The following is a 23029-nucleotide window of genomic DNA, read 5'->3' on the forward strand; positions in this document are numbered from 1 at the left end:
ATTTTCTTTAACAGATTTCAACTACAAATTGACCAACTGATAAACAAGCAGGCAGCGAATATAAGGCGGGGCTGATAACTTACTAACCACCACCTAAACACAGTATGATAACTTTGATCCCCATTACAGAAGAGGCCTTACCTGTAAGTGTCGGTGTTGTCAAAGTCCTGTTTGTTGTGAGTTGGTTTCAGATGATTACACTCAATCACACCAATGACTCCGATGCTTCTCCGGTTTCTTGTCTGATAGGAGCGCATACACCCAAGTTGAAGTATAAGAACTAATAACAAGTCACTGAATAAAATTTTGCACACAAGCACACACTCACTTTTAGCTGACAGCCGACCCTACGATACGCCTTGATGAGTCGGTTATTGTAGTACATCATGAGGCCATAATGCTCCTTGCTCGTCTTGTTGTACCCAAAGGTGATGCAGATTTTTTGTTTCTAGAACGGGACTCAAGGAACAATCTGGAACCGAAGAACTGATGTACATTCTCCACAGAATTAAAAATATTTCATGCATAAATAAACCTAACACACACACGCACCCAAACTCCTCAATCTGGGGGCTCTGATTTCCCTAACTCCATAACACATAACCAACAAACAACCTATAAACACTAGCTCCTAGCCTTCCCTTAAAAAAGAGGAGCCTGCTATAAACTGGAGTTGGATCCGAGGCACTACAACGTGTAGCAGCTGCCCCTGGGTTAAATTAGTTAATTCTTCTGCAAGGAAAAGCAGGAAAGTTTCTGTGTCTCGAAGAAAAGGATACCACAGTTTTGGGTTTGTAGCTGTACGATCTGTCGATATAGTCAAGGCTCTCGTAGATGGGACAATTCTCCACCCTCTGTCCTCGAATGTTGATCTGCATAGATGGCTTCAAGTAGAGGATGCTGCAGTATGCCTACGTTTAGTATAGATAAACAACTAAATACAACCTCAGAGACACACAAGAATAAAGAAAATAAATTAACTAAGAAAATGAATCACATCTAGCTTTAAGAATAACATCTAGTCTTAAGTATCATCAATTGTATTTTTATACATATATATATAAATGCATTTGATTTATTTGGTCTCTGCAAAGTGCTTCAGTACATAACATTTTACAATGCAGACATCAGGTTTTTAACAATAATTAACATTATTGTTTTAGAAATACTGTCATCTTAATATCTTCATTAATTTATGCTGCATCATGAAGGTCTGATCCCTTTCTCTGCATTCAGTATGTGGGTCTTCCCCCAGAGCTACAGGGTGTTCATGTGTACCATGCGGTCAGCTGAGGTCGCTACTACTTACACGCAAGGAGGTGTTACTCTCAGGGACTGAAGTATCTGAAGTATCTGAAGTGTCTGACGTGTCTAAGTCATCACTGGGAATGCGGATATCATTCTCTGTGGTGAAAGCCAACTCCATATTCCCTTCAGATGTCCTATAATGAATGTAAAGACATAAAGATAGCAGATATTTTTAACTTGCTTTGTATTACAGGACTCGAGAGGTCTAATTTAGCCGCAATCATTCTAAAACATTATTTTGTGTCCGTCCCGACCATAGACTGTTAAATGTCCTAACACGCCGTGTTCTGTGGGCTTTAAGCATTAATGTCAATCTTTCCTTGATAAGTCTAGTAACCATGGGGATGAACCCAGACCTGCGGAGGTTCCAGATGATGATCTTGGTCCCGGAGGTGGACTCGATAGCATGGAGCTCAGTGAGCAGCGCTTCCTCAGTGTTGAAGGGTGAGTGGTCCAGTATGTCCCTCAGACTGGCCCGGTTCTCCCACATCTCACTCCCACTGAGTAGTCACTCGGGTCAAGGAAGTTCTTATTAGGCTTGGCGGGTGTAACCGATATTTTCCTCACCTTGGACTAAGCAGACCCCTTTAACTTCGGTGTCATAGCAGGAAAACCAGATCCAAGTTCAACAATATTATTACATTATGAACCATATCTCATGTTGGAAAGCCAGTACAAGGTTATGTTTAGCTTCTTCTCTAGCGTGGTCAAAATTTGGGCACAAGGATATTATGTATGTAGCATATAGAACGAAAAACAATTATAATCCAATCAAAAAAAAAATAAAAAAAATCCTCTAAAAAGGACCTTGCCAAGGAACCAGATATCGCTTGATTAAGATATCCAGAGTAATTTACTTCATGATAATAGTGATCAACAACGCACAACAGCAATGACCAGCAAAGCAGTGTGGACTCACTTGAAAAGCTCAAAAGGATATACTTATTTGCTTCCTGTTTATTAAAGCTGATGATAGGAACACCGATGTGCTTGGCTCCGATCTTCTCCAGGTAAGTCTGTGACAGCATGCCAACACACAGGTCATTCTTTGATTTGGATAAAACAATGACATCCTGGCCAAGACACATTGAGCCAGACTTGAAACCGTTGCCATACATTCCAATAGGAAGTTTGCCGTTCAGAGCTATTTTGTTGCTAAATCCAAAGCTATAAGGGAAAAGGAAAAATATATTACATACAATACTTCACAGCACGGTCATGAATAAACTAAATTCCCTGACTTGTAATGATATCCTAAATAATTATCGATATTGTAAATAATCAACTATCACCTGAGCATCCGCTGCATAGTTTTACGGTCAAGTCCGTTTCCGTCGTCCCTGAAGGTGAGACACTCCATGTCTCTGATCTTGGTCTTATCGATCCATATCTGTGTGGCATTGACATCAGGGTCGTATGCGTTGTCTATGGGGTGGATTAAGGAAAATAAAACGAAAACCTCTTAAATTCAAGTCTATACCGGTACATATCCTAACAAAATGTCTGCTATTTTAAGTGTAAAACATTTGGAAAAAAATTATCTCTGCATTTGTGAATGTGTATTGTAAATCATTTGGCCTTTGTCAAATGTCATGTGAATTTCCAGTTCCAGAAAACTTAAAACACACTTTACCAAAAACAGACACTGAAACTAATGTATGCTGCCACATAAACCGAAACAGGAGGACTCACCTATGAGTTCAGCAATAGCACTGAAGGGCCCGCGGTGGCTGGTAGAGTTGGTGTCGAGATAATTTGTGCAAAGCTGAAGTGGGAACATCCATTACTGATTACACAGCACTGTGGTCATTCACACAAAAAATGACTACAAGGGAAGGGACATTCATGAGCCTCCTCTATACCAGATCCTGACTCCGCTGAAAACCCTCAGTGTTAACGGTAGATGGCTCTAGCTCCTCGCTATAGAAACAAACTCTGGAGTACTGCACAGACTACTGGAACTCCAGGTGACAAGCAGACTTCCAGAAGGCAGATGCAGGATGTATTTAGTAGTATGGATAGGAAGGCTATATCTACTCTCTGGTGTCAGATTTTGGAAAACAGTGAAATCTTTGAATCTTTCAAATCCTCCACTGCTTCCACGTCTTGGTGCAAGATTCCACTCTTTTGGAAAACAGCTCAGATAGTTCGCCTGCATAAGGGCGTGATCCCAATGATCTCAATAATAATTGGCCTTTATTAAACTATCCTGTATAACAAAAATACAGGATAGTTCCTTGGTAAACACGCTGACTCTGTGCCTTAATCAAGGTTAATGTTCTCCGAACTCAAAAGTCTGGCTTCAGAACTAGACATATACAGTATTATTAGTTACCAGGATATTAAGCAACAATGTGAACTCTTTATGACTTTTTTCCAAAGCTTTTGACACAGTTGCGCATAATAGTCTGTCAAATAATTAACCAGTTTTATTATAAGGCATTACTATTCAAGTTTTCTAAGTATCTGACAGCCCAAAGTAAGTAACCCAAATAAGATTGAATACACATATCTAATGACTGCATGGCAAGATTTGGGTATTATCAACCTCATTTCATGAATGAGCTACCGTGAGATTGGAAACTTCTAATACTCAAACGTTTTAGGGACTTTGAAGTCTGTTTTTGTTTTCTGTCAAAAAGGTTATCTGTCATTTATGTTTATGTTTATCACTAAAAAATGAAAATAAACTATTTGCTGCGAGGTGGATGAGGGGGACTATGAAAAGTGGGTCTGCATTCTTTAATGCATCCATGTCTTTGAGGCGTAACGGGGTGGAGCCAGACATTGTGAACATCCTGGAGAAAACTTTGAACTTCCGATTTCCTGCATTCTAGTCCATTTTAGGGTGACCTGCTGGACATTGGAAAATCCTAAATCCGTTCTGATTCATACCCTATATTTTCAGTTGCAGGGCCTGCACAAGACAATACTATTTAACGGAAAGAAACAACCACCAATTAACTATCGACTTGAGATCTTTATGTAAACTAAAATGGCAAAATTGAGACTTATAAACCTGAGACTAACTTTCAGTAGATTCAAAGGAGGATTGCAGAGATGGATTTTTTGTTTGTCTGATTTTTTTGTATTTTAGAAGTGGTGCTCACTGTGCTTGATACGCCCATGATTTAGTAGCTAAGCTATTCATGCTGCTGCACGTCCTTTCCACTAGATGGCAATGAAAGCTCAAGAAAGGAGACCGCATTGTCAACTAATGTACTATAACACCTTCAAAGTTATTTTTTTACCATCCAATTTCATCGACACACCTTCATCCATCAAAAATATCTTCTTGCCCATGTCTTGTCAATGGTAATCGGCAATGCTTTTTTTCTTTTTTATAAAGAAAAGCTTATCCGGGGGCCGGGGCTATTGAAGTGAGATTCAGCCGGCTTAAGTCCCAAAAGCCCCCCCGCTCCTCCGCTGTTCGTTGGGGTTTGAGGTTGTTTCCCTGTTCATAACTAAATGAGGCTATCACTCTTTCGGGAGAACCTTAATCTAAAATGAACTGTTGCGATACAAATGCACACCATGTTATCAAAAAATCAAATGACCTTAGCCTTCGGTGCTGACATTATGGCAGCTCAATCAACTACACTTCCACACATCAGAATCGGAAACTGTTTTCAGGGCGGGTCCCGTTCTCCCGCGTATCTCTTTGTCTGGTTTTTGATGCTGTTGTTGATCAGCATCCCGACCTTGCATTGTTTGCACAGTCAGTTCTACTCTCTATGAAATGGGTTCAATTTAGAAGAAAGAAACCGTAACTGGTATCGATCTGTTGACGCCAGAATCAATCTTCAAGTAGTAGTATCGACATGTTGAGATTGATCCGCCCGCCCACCCCTCACCCGCTGCAGCAGCGCGACACGGCCTACCATTATAACCTCAACGGTATTGACAATGGTAGCTTTAGATAGAAAAGTGAACATTGTACTCTGATGCTTTTAGCAAGCTGAACTCATTATCATTAAAACGTGTTAACACAAGATATTATTTGCCATGGGAATACACAGTGCAGCCCGCTAAGTCGTAACGTCCCATTTCTTTTTCATTTTCTTCGATGATCATCGATATATTTCGCTCGTGGGATGTCGTTAAGATTAGTATTGGCATAATTCGACCAATCGATACAGGGGATATCTAAACCTTACCGTACTCAGTGGGATCCCGCGGTCCGTCAGTGCAGCTGCCATGTTCCTGTGAAACAGAAACTAACTGAGTGCAAGAAACTAAACCATAACTTATGGTTTGCATTGGGCGGGTTTTACCTTGCACTAACGGGTTTTATGTAGCCTCATGGTCTACCGTTTAACACTGGTTTCTGGTCCATAACCCGACCAGGTTAGGGTCCATAACCCAACCAGAAATATAAAATCACATCATAAACATAAGCTTAATATCTGTATCAAATAACCCAAGTTAAAAGTTAAAAGTTCAGACCTACGTTAATAAACGCCCTTTATAGCGACACACACACACACACACACACACACACACACACACACACACACACACACACACACACACACACACACACACTTCTCCATGACAATAAACAATATGTTAAGTACGTTCTTTACTTTAATATTTTCCTTTTGTGTGATGGATCTTTAATTAGTCCTGAAGCTTTGCCATTGGTCCTCCATCGGACAAGGCAGACCTCCTGAGGCTGAATGATGCATTACAGAGCGGGCTTTGGCTTTCATAGGGTGATCAACATGTTGGTTCATGCTTCCATTACAATTTTATGTAATCATGTCACAAACAATGAGAACATTAATATTAGTTGATAGTAAGGGTAGGCCATTTATTTTACAATAATTTTGTCATATTTTTTGTCTTATTGGTTGAAATTCTCTTTACATCCCGACAGCAATCAATAAATCAAAATAATTGAGAAATCTGGTATCCTTGGCATTCCCAAGCCTTTGATAAACCCGTCCAATCACCATGATCCGTAGCTACGGGTCATGTTGATTGGACAGGTTACAGACTCAATAAACAATGCATCTATCAAAGAATGTTATCACTTGACACTTGACAAGAAAAGGGACCATAACTAAATATATTAGACTATCTAAATAGTCTAATGTGCACCTGCTGTACAACACTGACTTTACTTCAATAGATATGGAGTTGAGATGTAGGGCTGGCCCGAATTATTCAAATATTCGAATACTCGTTCGGAAAATTAGTATTCGAAGCTTAAATCAGTATTCGGAGCTTCGTTGTTTCACGTACGTGACGTTACCAGAGCGAGGGACGCTAACTATAAGCGACACCAAGCAGAGAAGCGAGAGAGGTGGAGGAAGAATAGATATCTTGTTTCCCTTTACTTTATAACAACTCGGGAGGAAAAGAAATGCTTAGTGAAATGCTAACCTTAGTCGTTTGTTTACGTTCGCTGTACAGCGCCGCACCAATCAACTGTGACTGGCTTGCTGCGTGAGCGTCTTGCGAATACCCGGTCAATATAATATGGACACATAAGACAATCAATATTCGGTATTTGTTATGGATTTATTGTACAAATTCCTTGAAAAGATGCACGTTCCAGAATGAATTGAAAAGCTCCCGCAAGGGCTGAGATGGCAGAGGACGAATATTCGAAGTATTCGAATATTCGCTCGGAAAAACCAACGAGTATTCGAAGCCTGAAAAATGGCATTCGGGCCAGCCCGAGATGGAGGTTTAACATTTCTCTGAGGCTCCCCATCTACACCCCAGTAAAGGCCTCTAAACTATCATCATTCAATATTGTCCTTTGAAAATGTTTTGGAGCTGTTAAATAATAATAATAATGGCTAATATAAGGAATATACATTTTTGAAAGGGAACTATGGAAAGATGAGGAGTTGTAAATTGTAAATTGTATAGGACACATCAGACATTCCTCCTAGGACAAATTATGTCATTTTTGCCATTCATGTCCATGGGGTTTCTCATTACAGATATTTACAATTCAGTTGCAGATATCCACTATGTGAATGACTGATATCTGCAACTGAATGGTAGATATCTACAACGTCATTTTGCCTGGTCAAAACTTAATTTAAGATATTTGAAAAGGGACATGTAGATATCTTGAATTTAGTTGAATTAAACTGGAATTATGAATAGTCAGAATCAAATTATAGATATCTCAACCTGCGTTGCGCGGTGTTTGGCGCGGCGTTGGGCGCGGCGGTCACAGTTAAAGAAATGGGAGAAAGTTTCACGTTTTAATCGGTTAAAGTGATCGTGTGCTTCTATTGGTTGCTGACATTTACCCAACATCATTTTAAAAGACTACAAAAACATTACAACTGCTGTCTAGCCTCTCCCACTGGTTGCCTGCAGTCACTCAGTAACAACCACCACCCAAAGCCCACGCTGGCCCTGTATGGACATATCTGTATTCAATGCTGATCGATATGTTACCAATGAAATCCTATAACATGCATATTCTTAAAATGAACAATTCTGAACTACAGCAGATAGAAAAAGAAACATAGCCATATGTAACAAAAGGACGTTTAGCATCAGAGACAATCCACATCACTAAATAGATCTTAGGTGAGTTTATATTATATAATTTGGTTTTATGAGAGGGTGGTGAGGTGCAGTATGTAGAAGAGGCTACAGAAGGGCGAAGAAAAGAGACCAAAAAGTATTGTTATTGATTACCAATCATATCTAAATAGTCTACTGTGCACCTGCTGTACAACACTGACTTTACTTTCACTTTGTTGTCAACATTAGTTCAATAGATATGGAGTTGAGATGGAGGTTTAACATTTCTCTGAGTCTCCCCATCTACCCCCCCCCCCAGTAAAGGCCTCTAGTTTGGCTCGAGATGTAATGACTGGCTCACTTATGCCTCCACACTCCACTCATGACCTTTATTTTTGCATCGGGGGACGATAAACAAAACATACTGTTTACATTTGCTTTTGTAAGGTGCTTTTATTATTTACATCTTATTTACAAAAGGTGCTTTTGTAAATAAGATGTAAATAAGGGACAATAGCTTTCCTGTCATCGCTGAGACGTCCAGCATCCTTTTTATTTTTCCATCAACATCTGAACTATAATTTACAGCAACAATTATGTCGGAAGATATGCTTGCATTTATTACAATGAAACATTCAAATTTCAATCGGTATAAATCATTCCAAGATTCAATATCTCTCAGACCGTGTGACCCTCAGAGGTCAAACCATCATTTTTTATATTTTTTAATGGTGTAGCTCTTTTCATTTGCATCTTTTCATCTTTCAATATTTCCCTTTGAAAATGTCTTGGAGCTTTTGTATTTTGCAAAATTCATAAAGGAATATACATTTTTAAAAAGGTTGTAAATTGTGAATTTAGTAGAACACATTATAGAAGAGATTAAAGTTGTTTTCCCCCCTTTTGGTTAGGGTTAGAGTTACACCATGGTCACTGTACAATTACGATGCTGGAGGCAGGGAACTGCAAGCGCGTAATTTGATATTTTCAGTGACCAGAAACTCGGCCAGCACTAGTAAACTAAATGCCAGTAATGGTTTTGATTGAACAGCATGTAGACCGGCCACTAAAGAAATACACTAATTGAAATCCCCTTCTGAATGCTTCCTCAACTCAAGCTTCCTCAACTCAAGCTTCCGCAAATGTCAAACAAGGGGCCCCTATTCTACCAACAGGTGTGCGTGTGATAAGCCAATAAAAGCCACTTCAAATTCTGCCCCGCCCTTTGACTTAGTGTCAACACTAGTGGGAGTGTCCACCTAGATGTTTGCTGGATGCATCAGTTTACCAGCCTAACCAGTGGACTGTAGCAACTGGTAAGCTTATTCATCCATAACACATCGAGGGAAAACCCTGCGTTAGTTTCATTTTACCAGGAACATGGCAGCTAGGCAGACGGAAGGCGGGATCCGGCTGAGTGCGGTAAGGTTAACATATCATCTGGTATCCTTGGCATTCCCAAGCCTTTGATAAACCCGTCCAATCACCATGATCCGTAACTACGGGTCATGTTGATTGGACGGGTTACAGACTCAATAAACAATGCATCTATCAAAGAATGTTATCACTTGACACTTGACAAGAAAAGGGACCATAACTAAATATATTGGTTGAATTATGCCAATACTAATCTTAACTGACGTACCAGGAGAGAAATCTATCGATGATCACCGCAGGAAAAAAATAAAGTGGGATGTCACGACATAACGGGCTACAGTGCATTATTCCAAAGGCAACCAATGTCTTGTGTAGTTGATACACGACACGTGTTAATGATACCTGATACATCCATGATACGTATGATACTCATATGAGTTCAGCATGCTAAAAGCATCAGAGTACAATGTTCACCTTTCTAACGCGTCCATTGTCAATACCCTCATTATTCAGTTTATTGAATTTAAATCCGAACCTACTCCTTCAAAATATCAAAGTAACAATATTTTATTAATTAATTTGAACAGATTACGCCGTTTAACAACGTACAAGGAAAACCAAAGTGGTTAAAAGGAGGCCGCAGGCTCAGACCGTGAGGGCAGTACCGACCTAGCATTGATAATGGTGTCAAGTCAGAAATCGGAGGCCTCAGTAATCCGCACAATTGATGACAGAGTGGCTCCCTATCCAGAACCCTGAATGAGAAGTTGACTGAATCTGGGATGTTTTATTTTAAATTGTATGCGGGGAGGGTGATGGGGATTGTTTGTTAATTTGTTACTGTTTGTACTTTATGTATGTCTGAAAATAAAGGTTATAAAAAAAAAGAGAAATGGGAGTGAAATGGGAAGAGACCCGTCCTGAAAACACATAATTGTATGTTTTGAAAACATTTAGGTGTGCATTTGTATCGCAACAGTCCAATTTTGGACCAGGCTTTCTCCGAAAGAGTGATAGCCTAATTTAGTTCTGAACAGCGAAACTACCTCAAACACCAACGAATCAGAAAAATGGATGCATTAAAGAATGCACACCCACCTATCATAGTCCCGCTCATCTGAACGTTGCCATTTGCTTGTTGCACATAGCTTTACTATCATCTACGAGAGGTCCATCATCTGTTTTATATTCCATCAACATCTCATCTCGTGAATACACGATAAAACGGGTCCATTTTCAGTTTCTCTGTGTTAAAACAAAACCAGATTTCAAAGTCCCTCAACAATTGAGGATTAGAAATTTCAAATTTCAAATTTCATGGCAGGTCCTGAAATGAGGTTCATATACCCGCGAGGCTCTAGCGAGGAGCTAGAGCCATCTCCCGTGAACACTGAGGGTTTAGAGCCGAGTCGGGATCTGCCTAGAGGAGGTTCATTCTAGGGCCCGACCGATTTATCGGCCTGCCGATTTAATCGGCCGATTATAGCCTTTTTGAAAATAATCGGCATCGGCCAAAAAGACGCAGATTACAACCGATTTTATTTTATTTTTTTTATTTTTTAAATGTTATTGCGATTAGTATCCTGCAGATTGCGCTCCTACTCGCCTTGCTAACTAACAACTTTAGCTGGAGTAAAAAAGAGGAGATTGAATTTTACCATACAACATGAAAGCACGCTCGCTCAGGCAGCTGCGCGTTCACCTCACCAATGTACACAAGACGCGTTGTTTGAGCATGTTGTGCCTGTTTTTCTTTAGGTCCCAGGCCATGTTAATTTGTTATACTGTAGACTCTAACGGTGAGACCATACTGCTCAGCACGCACGTGTTAGTCACTGCTCACGAGCGCAGCACATTGGGAGTTAGTTATTTATTTTACATTTTACATTACACTCATTTTTGACTGTAAATGTATTCTAAAACACTCAAAGGTTCTGCATTCAATTCACATATTCGTCAAAAGTGTTTAAAGTATATTTAAGGTATCAAAAACTACGTTTTATATGTTTTTTTTTTTTTTTTTTTTTTTAATCGGCCAATTAAATCATAATCGTAATTTTTCTCTGAAAATAATCGGCATCGGCACTCAAAAATCAATATCGGTCGGGCCCTAGTTCATTCAACTCTCAAACTCTGTAAATCATTAAGGAAGTCCTTCATATTATATATATTTTTTAATTTACTTTATTAATGGTTTGGTATTTCTGACGCAGACTATTGGGCAGTGGTCACTGATTTCCAGAGAGTAGCAGAGGCAGTAGTTTGGGGTTGGTTAGTAAGAATGAGATCCATCAGTGTAGATCAGGGTTACTCACGTTTGGCCGTGTTGGTTGGATATGAGTTGGGATCGTTTAGTTGTAGACAGATGTGTTATAGCGCGTCTGAGTCAACCATGAATATTGATGTCATATATTTGATCCCGTTGAATGTCCCTTCCCTTGAGGTCATTTTTGTGTGAATGACCACAGTGTTGTGTAATCAGTAATGGACGTCCCCATTTCAGCTTAGCATACAGTATCTCCAGAACAACTGTACCAGCCACCGCGGGCCCTTCAGTGCTATTGCTGAACTCATAGGTGAGACCTCCTGTTTCGGTTTATGTGGCAGCATACATTAGTTTAATAATAATATGTTTTTTTAAAGTGTGTTTTACATTTTCTGGAACTGGAAATTCACTTGACATCTGACAAAAGGCCAAATGTTTTACCATACAGCTTCAAAAATGAAGAGATTTTTTTTTTTTCAAAATGTTTTTCACTTAAAATAGCAGATATTTTGTTAGAATATGTATAGACTTCAATTGAGGAGGTTTTCGTTTTATTTTCCTTAAACCTTCCCGTAGACAACGGATACGACCCTGATGTCAATGCCACAGAGATATGGATCGATAAGACCAAGATCAGAGACATGGAGTGTCTAACATTCATGGACAACGGAAACGGATTTAGCCCTGATTTGATGCAGCGGAAGCTCAGGTGATAGTTGATTATTAACAATATTTATTTATAATATCACGTTTGGAATTCAGTTTATTCATGACCTTGCTGTGAAGCTAGTGCTTGATGCATGAACGTATTTTCTTTTTCCCTTATGGCATCGGATACAGCGACAAAAAAGCAGTGTACGGCGAACATCCCATTTGCATGTATGGCAATGGTTTCAAGTCTGGCTTAATGCGTCTTGGCCAGGATGCCATCATTTTATCCAAATCAAAGAATGACCTGTGTGTTGGCATGCTGTCACAGATTTACCTGGAGATAGGAGCAAAGCACATTTGTGTGTCTATCATCAGCTTTAATAAACAAGAAGCAAATAAGTATATCCTTTTGAGCTTGTCAAGTGAGTATACACTGTGCTCCTGGTCACTGCTGTTATGTGGTGTGGATCACTATTATCATGAAGTAAATCCCTCTGGATATGTTAATCAAGCCAAATCTGGTTTCTTGGCAAGGGCCTTTTCAGAGGATATTATTATTGTTATTTATTTTTTTTATTGGATTATAATTGTTATTGGTTCTATATTCTGCATATATAATATCCTAGTTTAGACCAAGCTAGAGAAGTAGCTAGACCTAACCTTGCACTGGCTTTCCAACATGAGATATGGTTCATAATGTAATTATATTGTTTATCATGGATCTGTTTTTCCTGCTATGACACCGAAGTTAAAGAGTTCTGCTCAGTCCAAGGTGAGAAGAATATCGGTTACATCTGCCAAGCCTAATAAGAACTTCCTTGACCCGAGTGACTACTCAGTGGGATGTGGGAGAACCAGGCCAGCCTGAGGGACATACTGGACCACTCACCCTTCAACACTGAGGAAAAGCTGCTCACTGAGCTCCAAGCTATCGAGGGCCCCACCGGGACCCGGATCATCATCTGGAACCTCCGCAGGTCTGGGTTCATCCCCATGGTTACTAGAATTATCAAGGAAAGATGGGAATTAATGCTTTAAGTCCACAGAACGTGTTAGGACATTTAACAGTCTATGGTCGGGACGGACACAAAATAATGTTTTAGAATGATTGCAGCTAAATTAGACCTCTCGAGTCCTGTAATACAAAGCAAGTAAAAAATATCTGCTATCTTTATGTCTTTACATTCATCATAGGACATCTGAAGGGAATATGGAGTTGGATTTCACCACAGAGAATGATATCCGCATTATCTGTAATGACTCAGGCACTTCTGTCCCTGAGATTCACTCCTCCTTGCGTGTAAGTAGTAGCGACCTCAGCTGACCGCATGGTACACATAAACACCCTTTAGCTCTGGGGGAAGAACCACATACAGAACGCAGAGTAAGGGATCAGACCTTCATGATGCAATATTAATTAATGAATCTATTAAGGTGACCGTATTTCTAAAACCATATTGTTTATGTTATCATTTTGAACATTTCAGACATGGGGATTCATAAGAAAACCTGATGTCTGCATTGTAAAATGTTATGTACTTAAGCACTTTGCAGAGACCAAATAAATCAAATGTATTTACTGATAAATACAATTATGATACTTAAGACGCGGCTAGATGTTAATCCTTTTCTTTTCTTTATTCTTGTGTGTCTATGAGGTTATATTTTATCTATACTTACCGTAGGCATACTGCAGCATCCTCTACTTGAGGCCATCTATGCAGATCAACATTCGAGGACAGAAGGTGGAGGATCGTCCCATCTACGAGAGCCTTGACTATATCGACAGATCGTACAGCTACAAACCCCTAACTCTGGTATCCTTTTCTAACCGACACTGAAACTTTCCAGCTTTTCCTTGCAGAAGAAATCATTAATTAGTAATAATTGATTGAATTTATGTAGCGCTTTTCTAGATGCTCAGACGCTTTACAATGAAGGGGGGACGCTCACCACACACCAGCTTGAGGTGGAGAGTGTGGGCTTTAGTCAGTCAGCCAATTATACAGGAGGAGGATTTAGGGGGCCAGATAGAATTTGCCTGGTTTGGCAATTTTAGCAAGGACACCGGCTAAAATTTGCGGTAAGTGATAGGCACTCTGCGACAGGTGCCCTGGGATCTTTTATGACTCAGGACCTCGGTTTTACGTCTCCTCTGACGGACGGGTAGTACATTCTCTGCATTTAACCCAGGGGCAGTGGGCTGCTACACGGTGTAGCTCCTGGGATCCAACTCCAGTCCTTAGCAGGCTACTCTTTGTTAAGGGAAGGCTAGGCGCTAGTGTTCTATGATTATGTGTTATGTTCTGAGGGAAACCAGAGCACCCAGGTTAAACATAGTATAAAAACCTCCTGATGGCAATGGCCTCGCACCCAGGACCGGCTCTGAGGCAGCAGTGCTAACCACTGAGCCGCCGTGTCACCCAACATTACAACATCAGCCATCAGAGAGACAGATCGTAACAACAGTCTTCTTGATCAGTGCGAGTGTGTGTTTGGTTTATTCATGCATGAAATGTTTTGACTTCTGTGAAGAATCGACCACATTCTTCCAGTTCCAGAGTCTTCCTTAACTCACGATCTAGGAAGAAAAAATCCCCATCATCTTTGGGGACAACAAGAGCAAGGAGCATTATGGCCTCATGATGTACCACAAGAAACGACTCATCAAGGCGTATCATCGTGTCGTGAGTGTGTGCTTGTGTGTGAAATTTTAATTTGTGCCTTGTTATTAGTTCTTATACTTTAAATTGGGTGTATGTGCTCCTAACAGACTACACAGATGACAAGCATCGGAATCATTGGTGTGATTGAGTGTAATCATCTGACACCTACTCCCAACAAACAGGACTTTGATAACGATGACGCTTACAGGTAAGGCCTCTTCTGTTACAGGGATGAAATCATGATTTCAAAATCATGAATACATTTTTCAGTTTTAATACTTCAGGCGGTGGTTAGTAAGTTATTAGCCCCGCCTTATATTCGCCTATGTTCTGTCTCTCTAAATCCCACCTTAATTAAGAGGTGAAACGCATACAAGAGAGCCCGCTGCCAAGGTGTGCGCGCTGTCGCCTCCCATAAGGCGAAACCTAGACGGCTTAGCCTGCATGAAATAGAACCACTACACGGCCCCTCTTATCAAGAGTATGACAATATTTTTCCGGTTTTACAGGAAAACTATCAAAAGTGTGGCAGAAAAGTTAAGGAACTACAGTGAAAAAATAAGTAAGAACGTCAGTGATAACAACAGCAACAACAACAGTGATAACAAAATCGTACCCATTGAGGAGCCAAAGTGAGTCCACAATCACGTTTTGAGTGGTTTAGGTATCGTCATCATACAAGTTCCCTGTATGATCTTTAATGGCTACAGCTAAATGTGTCTCATATTAACTGTTTGAAGTTTATTCAATCACTGCAGCCACATACTGTGATACATGTGGTTTTGTCAAGTGAAACCTGACAAACTTATCAAAGTTATTAGTACTGCCTCCATTCAGAATAGGACAGGACACCTGTATGTGGTCTTTAACGAACATACAGAAAACTGGTCATTGACTGACCTTGGCATTTCTGACAATTTTTTATGTGGACAGTAACGAGAGGAATGATGAGGATGGTGAATCTGAAGAGGTAAAGAAAAAATATGTATTATAATATTGCACACATGTACTATAAATCATACATCAAATATAATTAAAATGCTTTATTCAATTTTTTTATCATTATCAGAATAATAAAGATTGTGAATGTTTATTACATGCTAATTTCATAAAAGTTCCACATGATTAAGTTAAGTTAGCCAATAATCATCTTTTTAATACTATATCTTTTTAATACTGTATTGATAGTCAGGCAGGTGGAGGGAAGTCGTTGCTAGGCCTGCCTGACATTTAAACAAAAACGAATTATACCTCATGAGTTGATTTGCATATGGAAATATATAACGTGTGAATAGTGCTGATTTGATAATTCAGAGCACTGAAACTGTCTTCTGATCATGACAACAAGACCTCCACCCCGAACACACCACAGACCTCAGGAGAGGGCGCTCCTGGTAAAATGTGTTTTGGTCTGGGTGCTACATACTTTATTTTTACCTCCTGTTTTCTCCAACTTCTATTCTTTGTTTTGTTTATGAGTAACAGCTGGTACAATATTTCATATAATATTTCTCTAGCATGCAGTGTGTCCACTAGCAGCAGTCAATGGTAATAACAGGTGTATTCTCTCTGACAAAACCCCCCTCAAGGTACGAAGAGACCAAGGCGTAATTGTGACGGGGGAGAGCCAGAAATGAGCATGAGAAACTCTTCTCCCCCAACTCATGAGAACGTTGAGTTCAGCAGAGGAAGAGAGCGGTTACTTGATGAAGTTGAATACCTAATTCAAGAAAATCAGGACCTGACGGCGCAAATAGAGAACCTGAACTCAAAGGCATGCCTTTTTGATTTAGTGTGTTGCTGGTGTTTCATATTTTTTTAAGCTTTTCAGTGCCCAGCTTAGTCCTCAGTTTCTCAGTGTACCTGAAAGCAAAATACTTGAGGGTAGGAAAATAATCAAATGTGTCTTGAGTATAAATGTTGACTGTCAACTGTGAAAACCTTTGAGTAGTAACCGAGATGGAATTTTTATGCAAATAAAATCAACACATCTTGTTAGTTGTTAGAACATCAAACACCATTTGATTCCCCAATAGGTGGCGCAGTTGGAGGGGGAGAAAGCCAGCCTTTCTGAGGAGTGTAAACAGAAGACGAAACGGTCAGTCTCTCTCTCCCTCTCATCTACACATAATATAATCAAATAAATGCATCTAATTAAAACGCCACACAATATGTATTATTATATCTCTGTCTCTTGTCAACTTTTAAACAGTCTGGAACAGGTCGAAAACGGAATGGACGCCTTGTTGAAAGAGTGAACTACGAGTGCAACGTCGTTGAGATATTGGAACAGGTCCTCCGTAGCAATAGTCCTACTTCACAGCAGTACCATTGACCCATGTCGGTTACTACAACTACGCATTCAGAGAGAAAGTATATAGATAGTACGTTTTATAAAGTGAAGCGACTTTCACTGGAATCTATGTTTATTAAGCTGTTATGGGTTAACTCCCCACCTATCTCACCTCACTGCTTTCCAGGTCAATAGATGTAAAACAAGGTCAAAACATACGATGACCTTCAGATCCCATGGGTGCCTTTGGATTTTGGCAAAGACAGCGTTTAGCTATGATACGCAGAGTAGAGGGCTAGGCTCCTGGATGACCTCGGCCTGGAGGAGTTAGTCTTGATTCCAGCTTTATTACCTTTTTAATGATTTTTATATTGTAAACTGCTAATATTTTGATAACTCTTTCGTGTTTGATAATTTTGTGTTTTTATTGATAATAGTGCTTTAATGTCTACTGCTTGTTGTAACTACATGTGATTTTTTAGTTTTGTTCTGTAATCCAGGACATTGCTGTAAGGGAGACTTGGTCAAAGGCAGAGAGAAAAAATATGCATAATTTATAGTGATCACTTTATTAAACAAACATTTCATGGGTCAGATGGGATATATAGATTTACTTTTGTTTCATTCATAAAGGACAATGGCAATTAAATGTTTTCTTTTTTGATTCTCCATTGGTCCTTTATTGGACAAGGCAGACCTCCTGAGGCTGAATGATGCATTACAGAGCAGGCTTTGGCTTTCATAGGGTGTTCAACATGTTGGTTCATGCTTCCATTACAATTTTATGCCATCATGTCACAAAGAATGAGTTGATGGTAAGGGTAGGCCATATATTTTAAAATAATTTTGTAATATTTGTTATAATTCTCTTTACACACCGACAGCAATCAATAAATCAAATGCTCTGATCAAAATAATGAAGAAATCTGTTATCTGTGGCTTTCCCCAGCCTGTGATAAACCCGTCCAATCGCCATGACCCGTGGCTTTACCGACTAAGCATCTATCAAGGAATATCATCACTTGACACTCGGCTACTCGATGCAGTCATATACCATTTGGAACAGTACAGGGCACCGTAGCTTCTCCTGGGTTATTTGGAGAGGTGAGAAGAGGGAATTCAGTTGGTTGCAATCTGCAACCTCACCACTAAAACCTACACAGTGCACCTTCTAAATGTTCTTCTCCTGTATGCCATAGCTTATGCATGATCCATCAGTCCAATGTTTATATTTAGGTCTAGGCTATATTAATAAGCAAATAATTGCATTTCTTATAGCCAGATAATCTATAGCTATTGTAATGCATATTTATTCATGCAACAGCATAGACTACATGTTTAGACAAAAAAACATTTAAAAGTGGTCAAGTGTAATATTTTAACCTGCTCGTAGCGTAAAATAACCTAGACATATCGGTATTCAATGCTGATCGATAGTGATTTCAATAATATTGTCAATAAAATCCTATAACATTTATATTCTTCAAATGAACCATTCTGAAGTACAGCAGATAGAAAAAGAAACATAGCCAGACGTAACAAAACACAGACATTTGGCATCAGAGACAATCAAACATCACTAAATAGATCTTAGGTGAGTTTATATTATAGAATTGTCTTATGAGAGGGTGGTGAGGTGCAGTATGTAGAAGAGGCTACAAAAGGGCGAATATGATTTAGATATGATTGGCAATATGATTGCCAATCATATCTAAATAGTCTACTGTGCACCTGCTGTACAACACTGACTATTTTCACTTTGTTGTCAACATTAGTTCAATAGATATGGAGTTGAGATGGAGGTTTAACATTTCTCTGAGTCTCCCCATCTACCCCCCCAGTAAAGGCCTCTAGTTTGGCTCGAGCTGTAATGACTGGCTCACTAAGATGCCTCCACACTCCACTCATGACATTTATTTTTGCATCGGGGGACGGTAAACAAAACACACTGATTTACATTTCTGCGATGCTTTTTTAAAATGTAAATAAGGGACAATAGCTTTCCTGTCATCGCTGAGACGTCCAGCATCCTTTTTATTTTTCCATCAACATCTGAACTACAATTTACAGCAACAATTATGTCGAAGATATGCTTGCATTTATTACAATGAAACATTCTAATTTCAATCGGTCTAAACCATTCCAAGATTGAATTTCTCCCATAAAGACTCGATCACTGATAAGTATGAACAGGATTTATTTAAATAACGACATGGGAATATTTTGCATGGTAAATCTTTGGCATGAGCCCCGTCACTGATCCAGGGTGACGTGCGGACTCGGCGTATCCTGCCAGGACTAGCAGGGGCGGAGCCTTCCCCTGGACAAGTAGACTGAGGCCGACCTGGTGGTGGTGGGGTGGATGGAGGTGCGTCGAACGAAGACCTGAGCAGCAAAGACATATGTTAGACTACTCTTTATAGAGCAGGTGTAGGCAGGTGATTGGTAGCTGGTGATTGGTGGCCAGCCGCGCGTGATTTGAGTCCTCCTGGTAGAACTACCAGCAAGCTTAACATTTCTCCCATAAAGACTCGATCACTGATAAGTATGAACAGGATTTATTTAAATAACGACATGGGAATATTTTGCATGGTAAATCTTTGGCATGAGCCCCGTCACTGATCCAGGGTGACGTGCGGACTCGGCGTATCCTGCCAGGACTAGCAGGGGCGGAGCCTTCCCCAAAAGAGAGGACGTAGGCCTACGCCGGAAATAGGTGATAACTCGGCATGTCCTGCCGGGACTGGCAGGGGCGGAGCCGACCCCAAAAATAGAATAGCGAAAGGGGGTAATGAGACCATACATACCTGCGTAGAAGAAGTGGACAAGGATCTATACTGCTTCTGGAAGATAAAAGGCATACCCAATATACGACATATTAAGAGTCAATCATACATACCGTAAAACGATAAGCTTAAAACCGTCAGTGAGATCGATGAATCACGTAAAAGCAGTTGACATGAAATACCTCAACGAGATCAATTAAAATTTAGAGCACTCTGCAGCTGTTACGCAGCGAGCCACGAGTGCTTTCGTGCTGTACCAACTGCCGTGGTCGATTCACTCTCCGGGGTCGCTGCGTGACCTGAGTGCTTTCGCGTTGAACCACCGACGTGGTCAACGAACTCACGAGTGCCCTTGATGTGCCACCGACGTGGTCACGCACTCACCGGTGTTGTTGCAGCAAGTATTGTGAACTTCCATGTTGAACACCGACGTGGTCAACGAAATCACGAGTGCCCTTGATGTGCCACCGACGTGGTCACGCACTCACCGGTGTTGCTGCAGCAAATATTGTGTAGCCTACTTCCGTGTTGAACACCGACGTGTTCAATGAACTCCGAGTGCCCTGCACTTGAGTGTTTGATATTATGCCACCGACGTGGTAATTAAATTTGCATGTGCCCGAGTTGTGCCCACCGACGTGGTCAACGCACTACCAGGGTTGCTGCAGCGAACGTGGAGTTCTGTGTTGTACCGCACCGACGTGCGCAACGAACTCACGAGTGCTTGAGTTGTTCCCACCGACGTGGGCAACGCACTCACCGGGGTTGCTGCAACGAACTAGAGTTCTGAGTTGTACCGCACCGACGTGCGCAATGAACTCACGAGTGCTTGAGTTGTTCCCACCGACGTGAGCAACGCACTCACCGGGGTTACTGCAGTCAAACCATGAGTATTAGATAACGTGCCACCGACGTGGTCATACTCACGAGTGCCCGAGTTGTTACCACCGACGTGGTCAACGCACTCACCGGGGTTGCCGCTGCAACCTTGAGTTTTATTTTCCTATGTACGCCACTGACGTGACAGCGAACTCAAGAGTGTTTTCTAGATGATCCACCGACGTGGTCACACTCGCCGGGGTTGCTGCAGGTTAACCTGAGTTATGAAACCGAATTTTGCTTTATGAATTTAGTACCTGATAACCACCACCGCCGGTAGTTGCAAATAGTGTTGCTTTTGGCAATGAAAATTATGACTAAGTCGTCATCAACAAACCTTTATCGCGTGAGAAAAACGAGACTGGACGCAACGTGGATGCTGCGCATGTGACAATAGCAGTGATTAAATGCATAGTACAATATAGTTGGCGAATAAACCAAGACTAAAAAGTGTTTTACGAAAATAAGACTGCTAAAATGTCTTCATTTTCGTTGACCTAAACTAGGCGATAAAGACTTATAACGTTATTTTTTTCGACTGGAACTTCAACTGTTCCAGACATAACATCAATTTTCAACCATTTACCTTATTTAACAAAACTACGCACTTGTAACTTCGATAATATCTAAATGGAATTACGATAACACTGGAAAGAGTATGAATGTAACTAAAAAAAAACTAAAATGACAGCTTGACACAAGACTATACCAACACTAGAAAGGAAACAGGCCACCAAAAACAGCTATGTTGCAAACGTGTAAAACCTGTCTTAACCGACGTTAGAGAGCATCGTGTGCGCTTGAAGAAAGAACCTTGAATTCGACCGGATGTAGGACGTAGAGTTCTGTGTTGTACCGCACAGACGTGTGCAACGAACTCACGACTAGTGCCTGAGTTGTGCCCCAGTTGTGCGTTGACGTGGTCAACGCACTCACCGGGGTTACTGCAGTCAACCATGAGTAATAGATAACGTGCCGCCGACGTGGTCATAGTCACGAGTGCCCGAGTTGTTACCGCTGCGCTTTGGTCAGCGGGGTCGCCGCAGCGAACCTTACGAACCTAGTTTTATTTTTTCCATGATATGCCACCAACGTGACACCAAACTCAAAGAGTGTTTTCTAGATGATCCACCGACGTGGTCGAACTTGCCGGGGTTGCTGCAGGTTAACCTTGAGTTATATAGCCGAATTTTGCTTTATGAGTTTAGTACCTGATAACCACCACCACCAGTAGTTGCAAATAGTGTTGCTTTTGACACCGAAAATTATGACTAAATGTCGTCATCGACAAACCTTTATCGCGTGAGGAAAACAATGCTGGTCATATGACAATACAACCCGGTCTCACGAAAAGACGTGACACTGTCACATTATTTAATCTATTGAAACGTGTTCAGGATCACGTATTTTCAAATTTTTCGTGTTTACAAGGACAAATTCCAAACCCATGTATTTCAATTGGAAGTATTTGTCGTGTCACCAGCACGACTTCCAAACTAAGGTTCTGTGCGGGAGCGTTCTCCCTAATGTCCCTTAAGGAGCTCCGTACAGTACATTTATTGTTAAAAATTGTGAACGATATGACAGCTTTAGGCCACCCGTTTCTACTTTCACCTTTGATTCTGAGAAATTGTGACAATTCACAGATATAGGCTATTAAATGCAGGTGCGCTGCTCAGGCAAACCGCGAAAGAAAAAAGGGTAGCTGCTTAATCTGATCTTTTTAGAATTGTATGTCTTGATGTTTTGATCTAACCATAGATCTATTGTCTTGTTTTTGGCTATGTGAATGGAAGTCCGCGTCGATGCCTCGCAAGTCCAGTGTCGCGAGCGGACGTGACATCTAGAAGTCATACCGTATAATAATGGGTTATCACTATCCTCGGGCCGGGCCTTTGATCGAGCGTTTTTACTTTTATTTTATCATTATCATAAATTAGCCTAATCTGAGGAGAAATCTATGCCATAAACAGAAATATTATGGGTCTTTATTACACGGGTCTTCTCAATGCCGTGGAACGCTCCGTTCACTTGCATGGGTCCGGGGATATCTCGGGATTGGTTTCTTTATTAATCGAATGGGAAATGCAATAGGCCTATTTTAGGACCGAATCACCGTTGAACTTGTTTCTAATAACATTTCTAGCGAGAAATATACTTTTTACTTGCATAATCTTTAGTCAGTGATTACGTATGATCTTTAGTTTTATAGTTATTAGGAAGATTTTATCGGCTCGCTCGCATGTTTCAATGACGTCAGGTTGCTAAGGACGCTGCTTTCGCTAAACTAGCACACACACACACA

The 23029-nt window shown here is 40.6% G+C and overlaps 2 protein-coding genes and 1 long non-coding RNA gene across 7 annotated transcripts in view; 2 read left to right on the plus strand and 1 right to left on the minus strand.

Moving 5' to 3' along the window:
* Nucleotides 1-5600, minus strand: part of morc3a (MORC family CW-type zinc finger 3a) — a 34793-nt gene extending 29193 nt beyond the window's left edge. The window contains exons 1-2 of the mRNA XM_060040213.1: nt 5466-5600; nt 3001-3073 (exon numbers count right to left, since the gene is read on the minus strand). Of these exons, the coding sequence (XP_059896196.1) occupies nt 3001-3073; nt 5466-5507 (115 nt within the window). The 5' untranslated portion in view covers nt 5508-5600. The remainder of the gene's footprint in view (nt 1-3000; nt 3074-5465) is intronic.
* Nucleotides 5601-8420: 2820 nt separating this feature from the next.
* LOC132448636 (MORC family CW-type zinc finger protein 3-like) lies at nt 8421-16540 on the plus strand. 5 transcript variants are annotated; one of them, XM_060040085.1, is made up of 10 exons: nt 8421-9228; nt 11687-11759; nt 12026-12158; nt 12290-13077; nt 13295-13400; nt 13786-13917; nt 14686-14787; nt 14874-14974; nt 15276-15398; nt 15700-16540. In XM_060040085.1, the coding sequence occupies exons 4-10, from the start codon at nt 12944-12946 to the stop codon at nt 15758-15760; spliced, it is 759 nt and encodes a 252-aa protein (XP_059896068.1). In that variant the 5' UTR covers nt 8421-9228; nt 11687-11759; nt 12026-12158; nt 12290-12943; the 3' UTR covers nt 15761-16540. The 5 variants fall into 5 exon arrangements, 4 of the variants coding, with proteins under 4 accessions (XP_059896068.1, XP_059896067.1, XP_059896069.1 ...); XR_009523398.1 differs by lacking the exon at nt 8421-9228 and having other exon boundaries at nt 11314-11759; nt 15700-16160; nt 16356-16540; XM_060040084.1 differs by lacking the exon at nt 8421-9228 and having other exon boundaries at nt 11314-11759.
* A 256-nt stretch (nt 16541-16796) lies between these two features.
* On the plus strand, nt 16797-17708 carry LOC132448637 (uncharacterized). The gene is made up of 2 exons (XR_009523399.1): nt 16797-16864; nt 16979-17708. It is a non-coding gene; the product is annotated as an uncharacterized LOC132448637 (long non-coding RNA).
* Nucleotides 17709-23029: the final 5321 nt, after the last annotated feature.

Source organism: Gadus macrocephalus, chromosome 20, assembly GCF_031168955.1.
Source record: "Gadus macrocephalus chromosome 20, ASM3116895v1".
NCBI classification, from domain to species: Eukaryota; Metazoa; Chordata; class Actinopteri; order Gadiformes; family Gadidae; genus Gadus; species Gadus macrocephalus.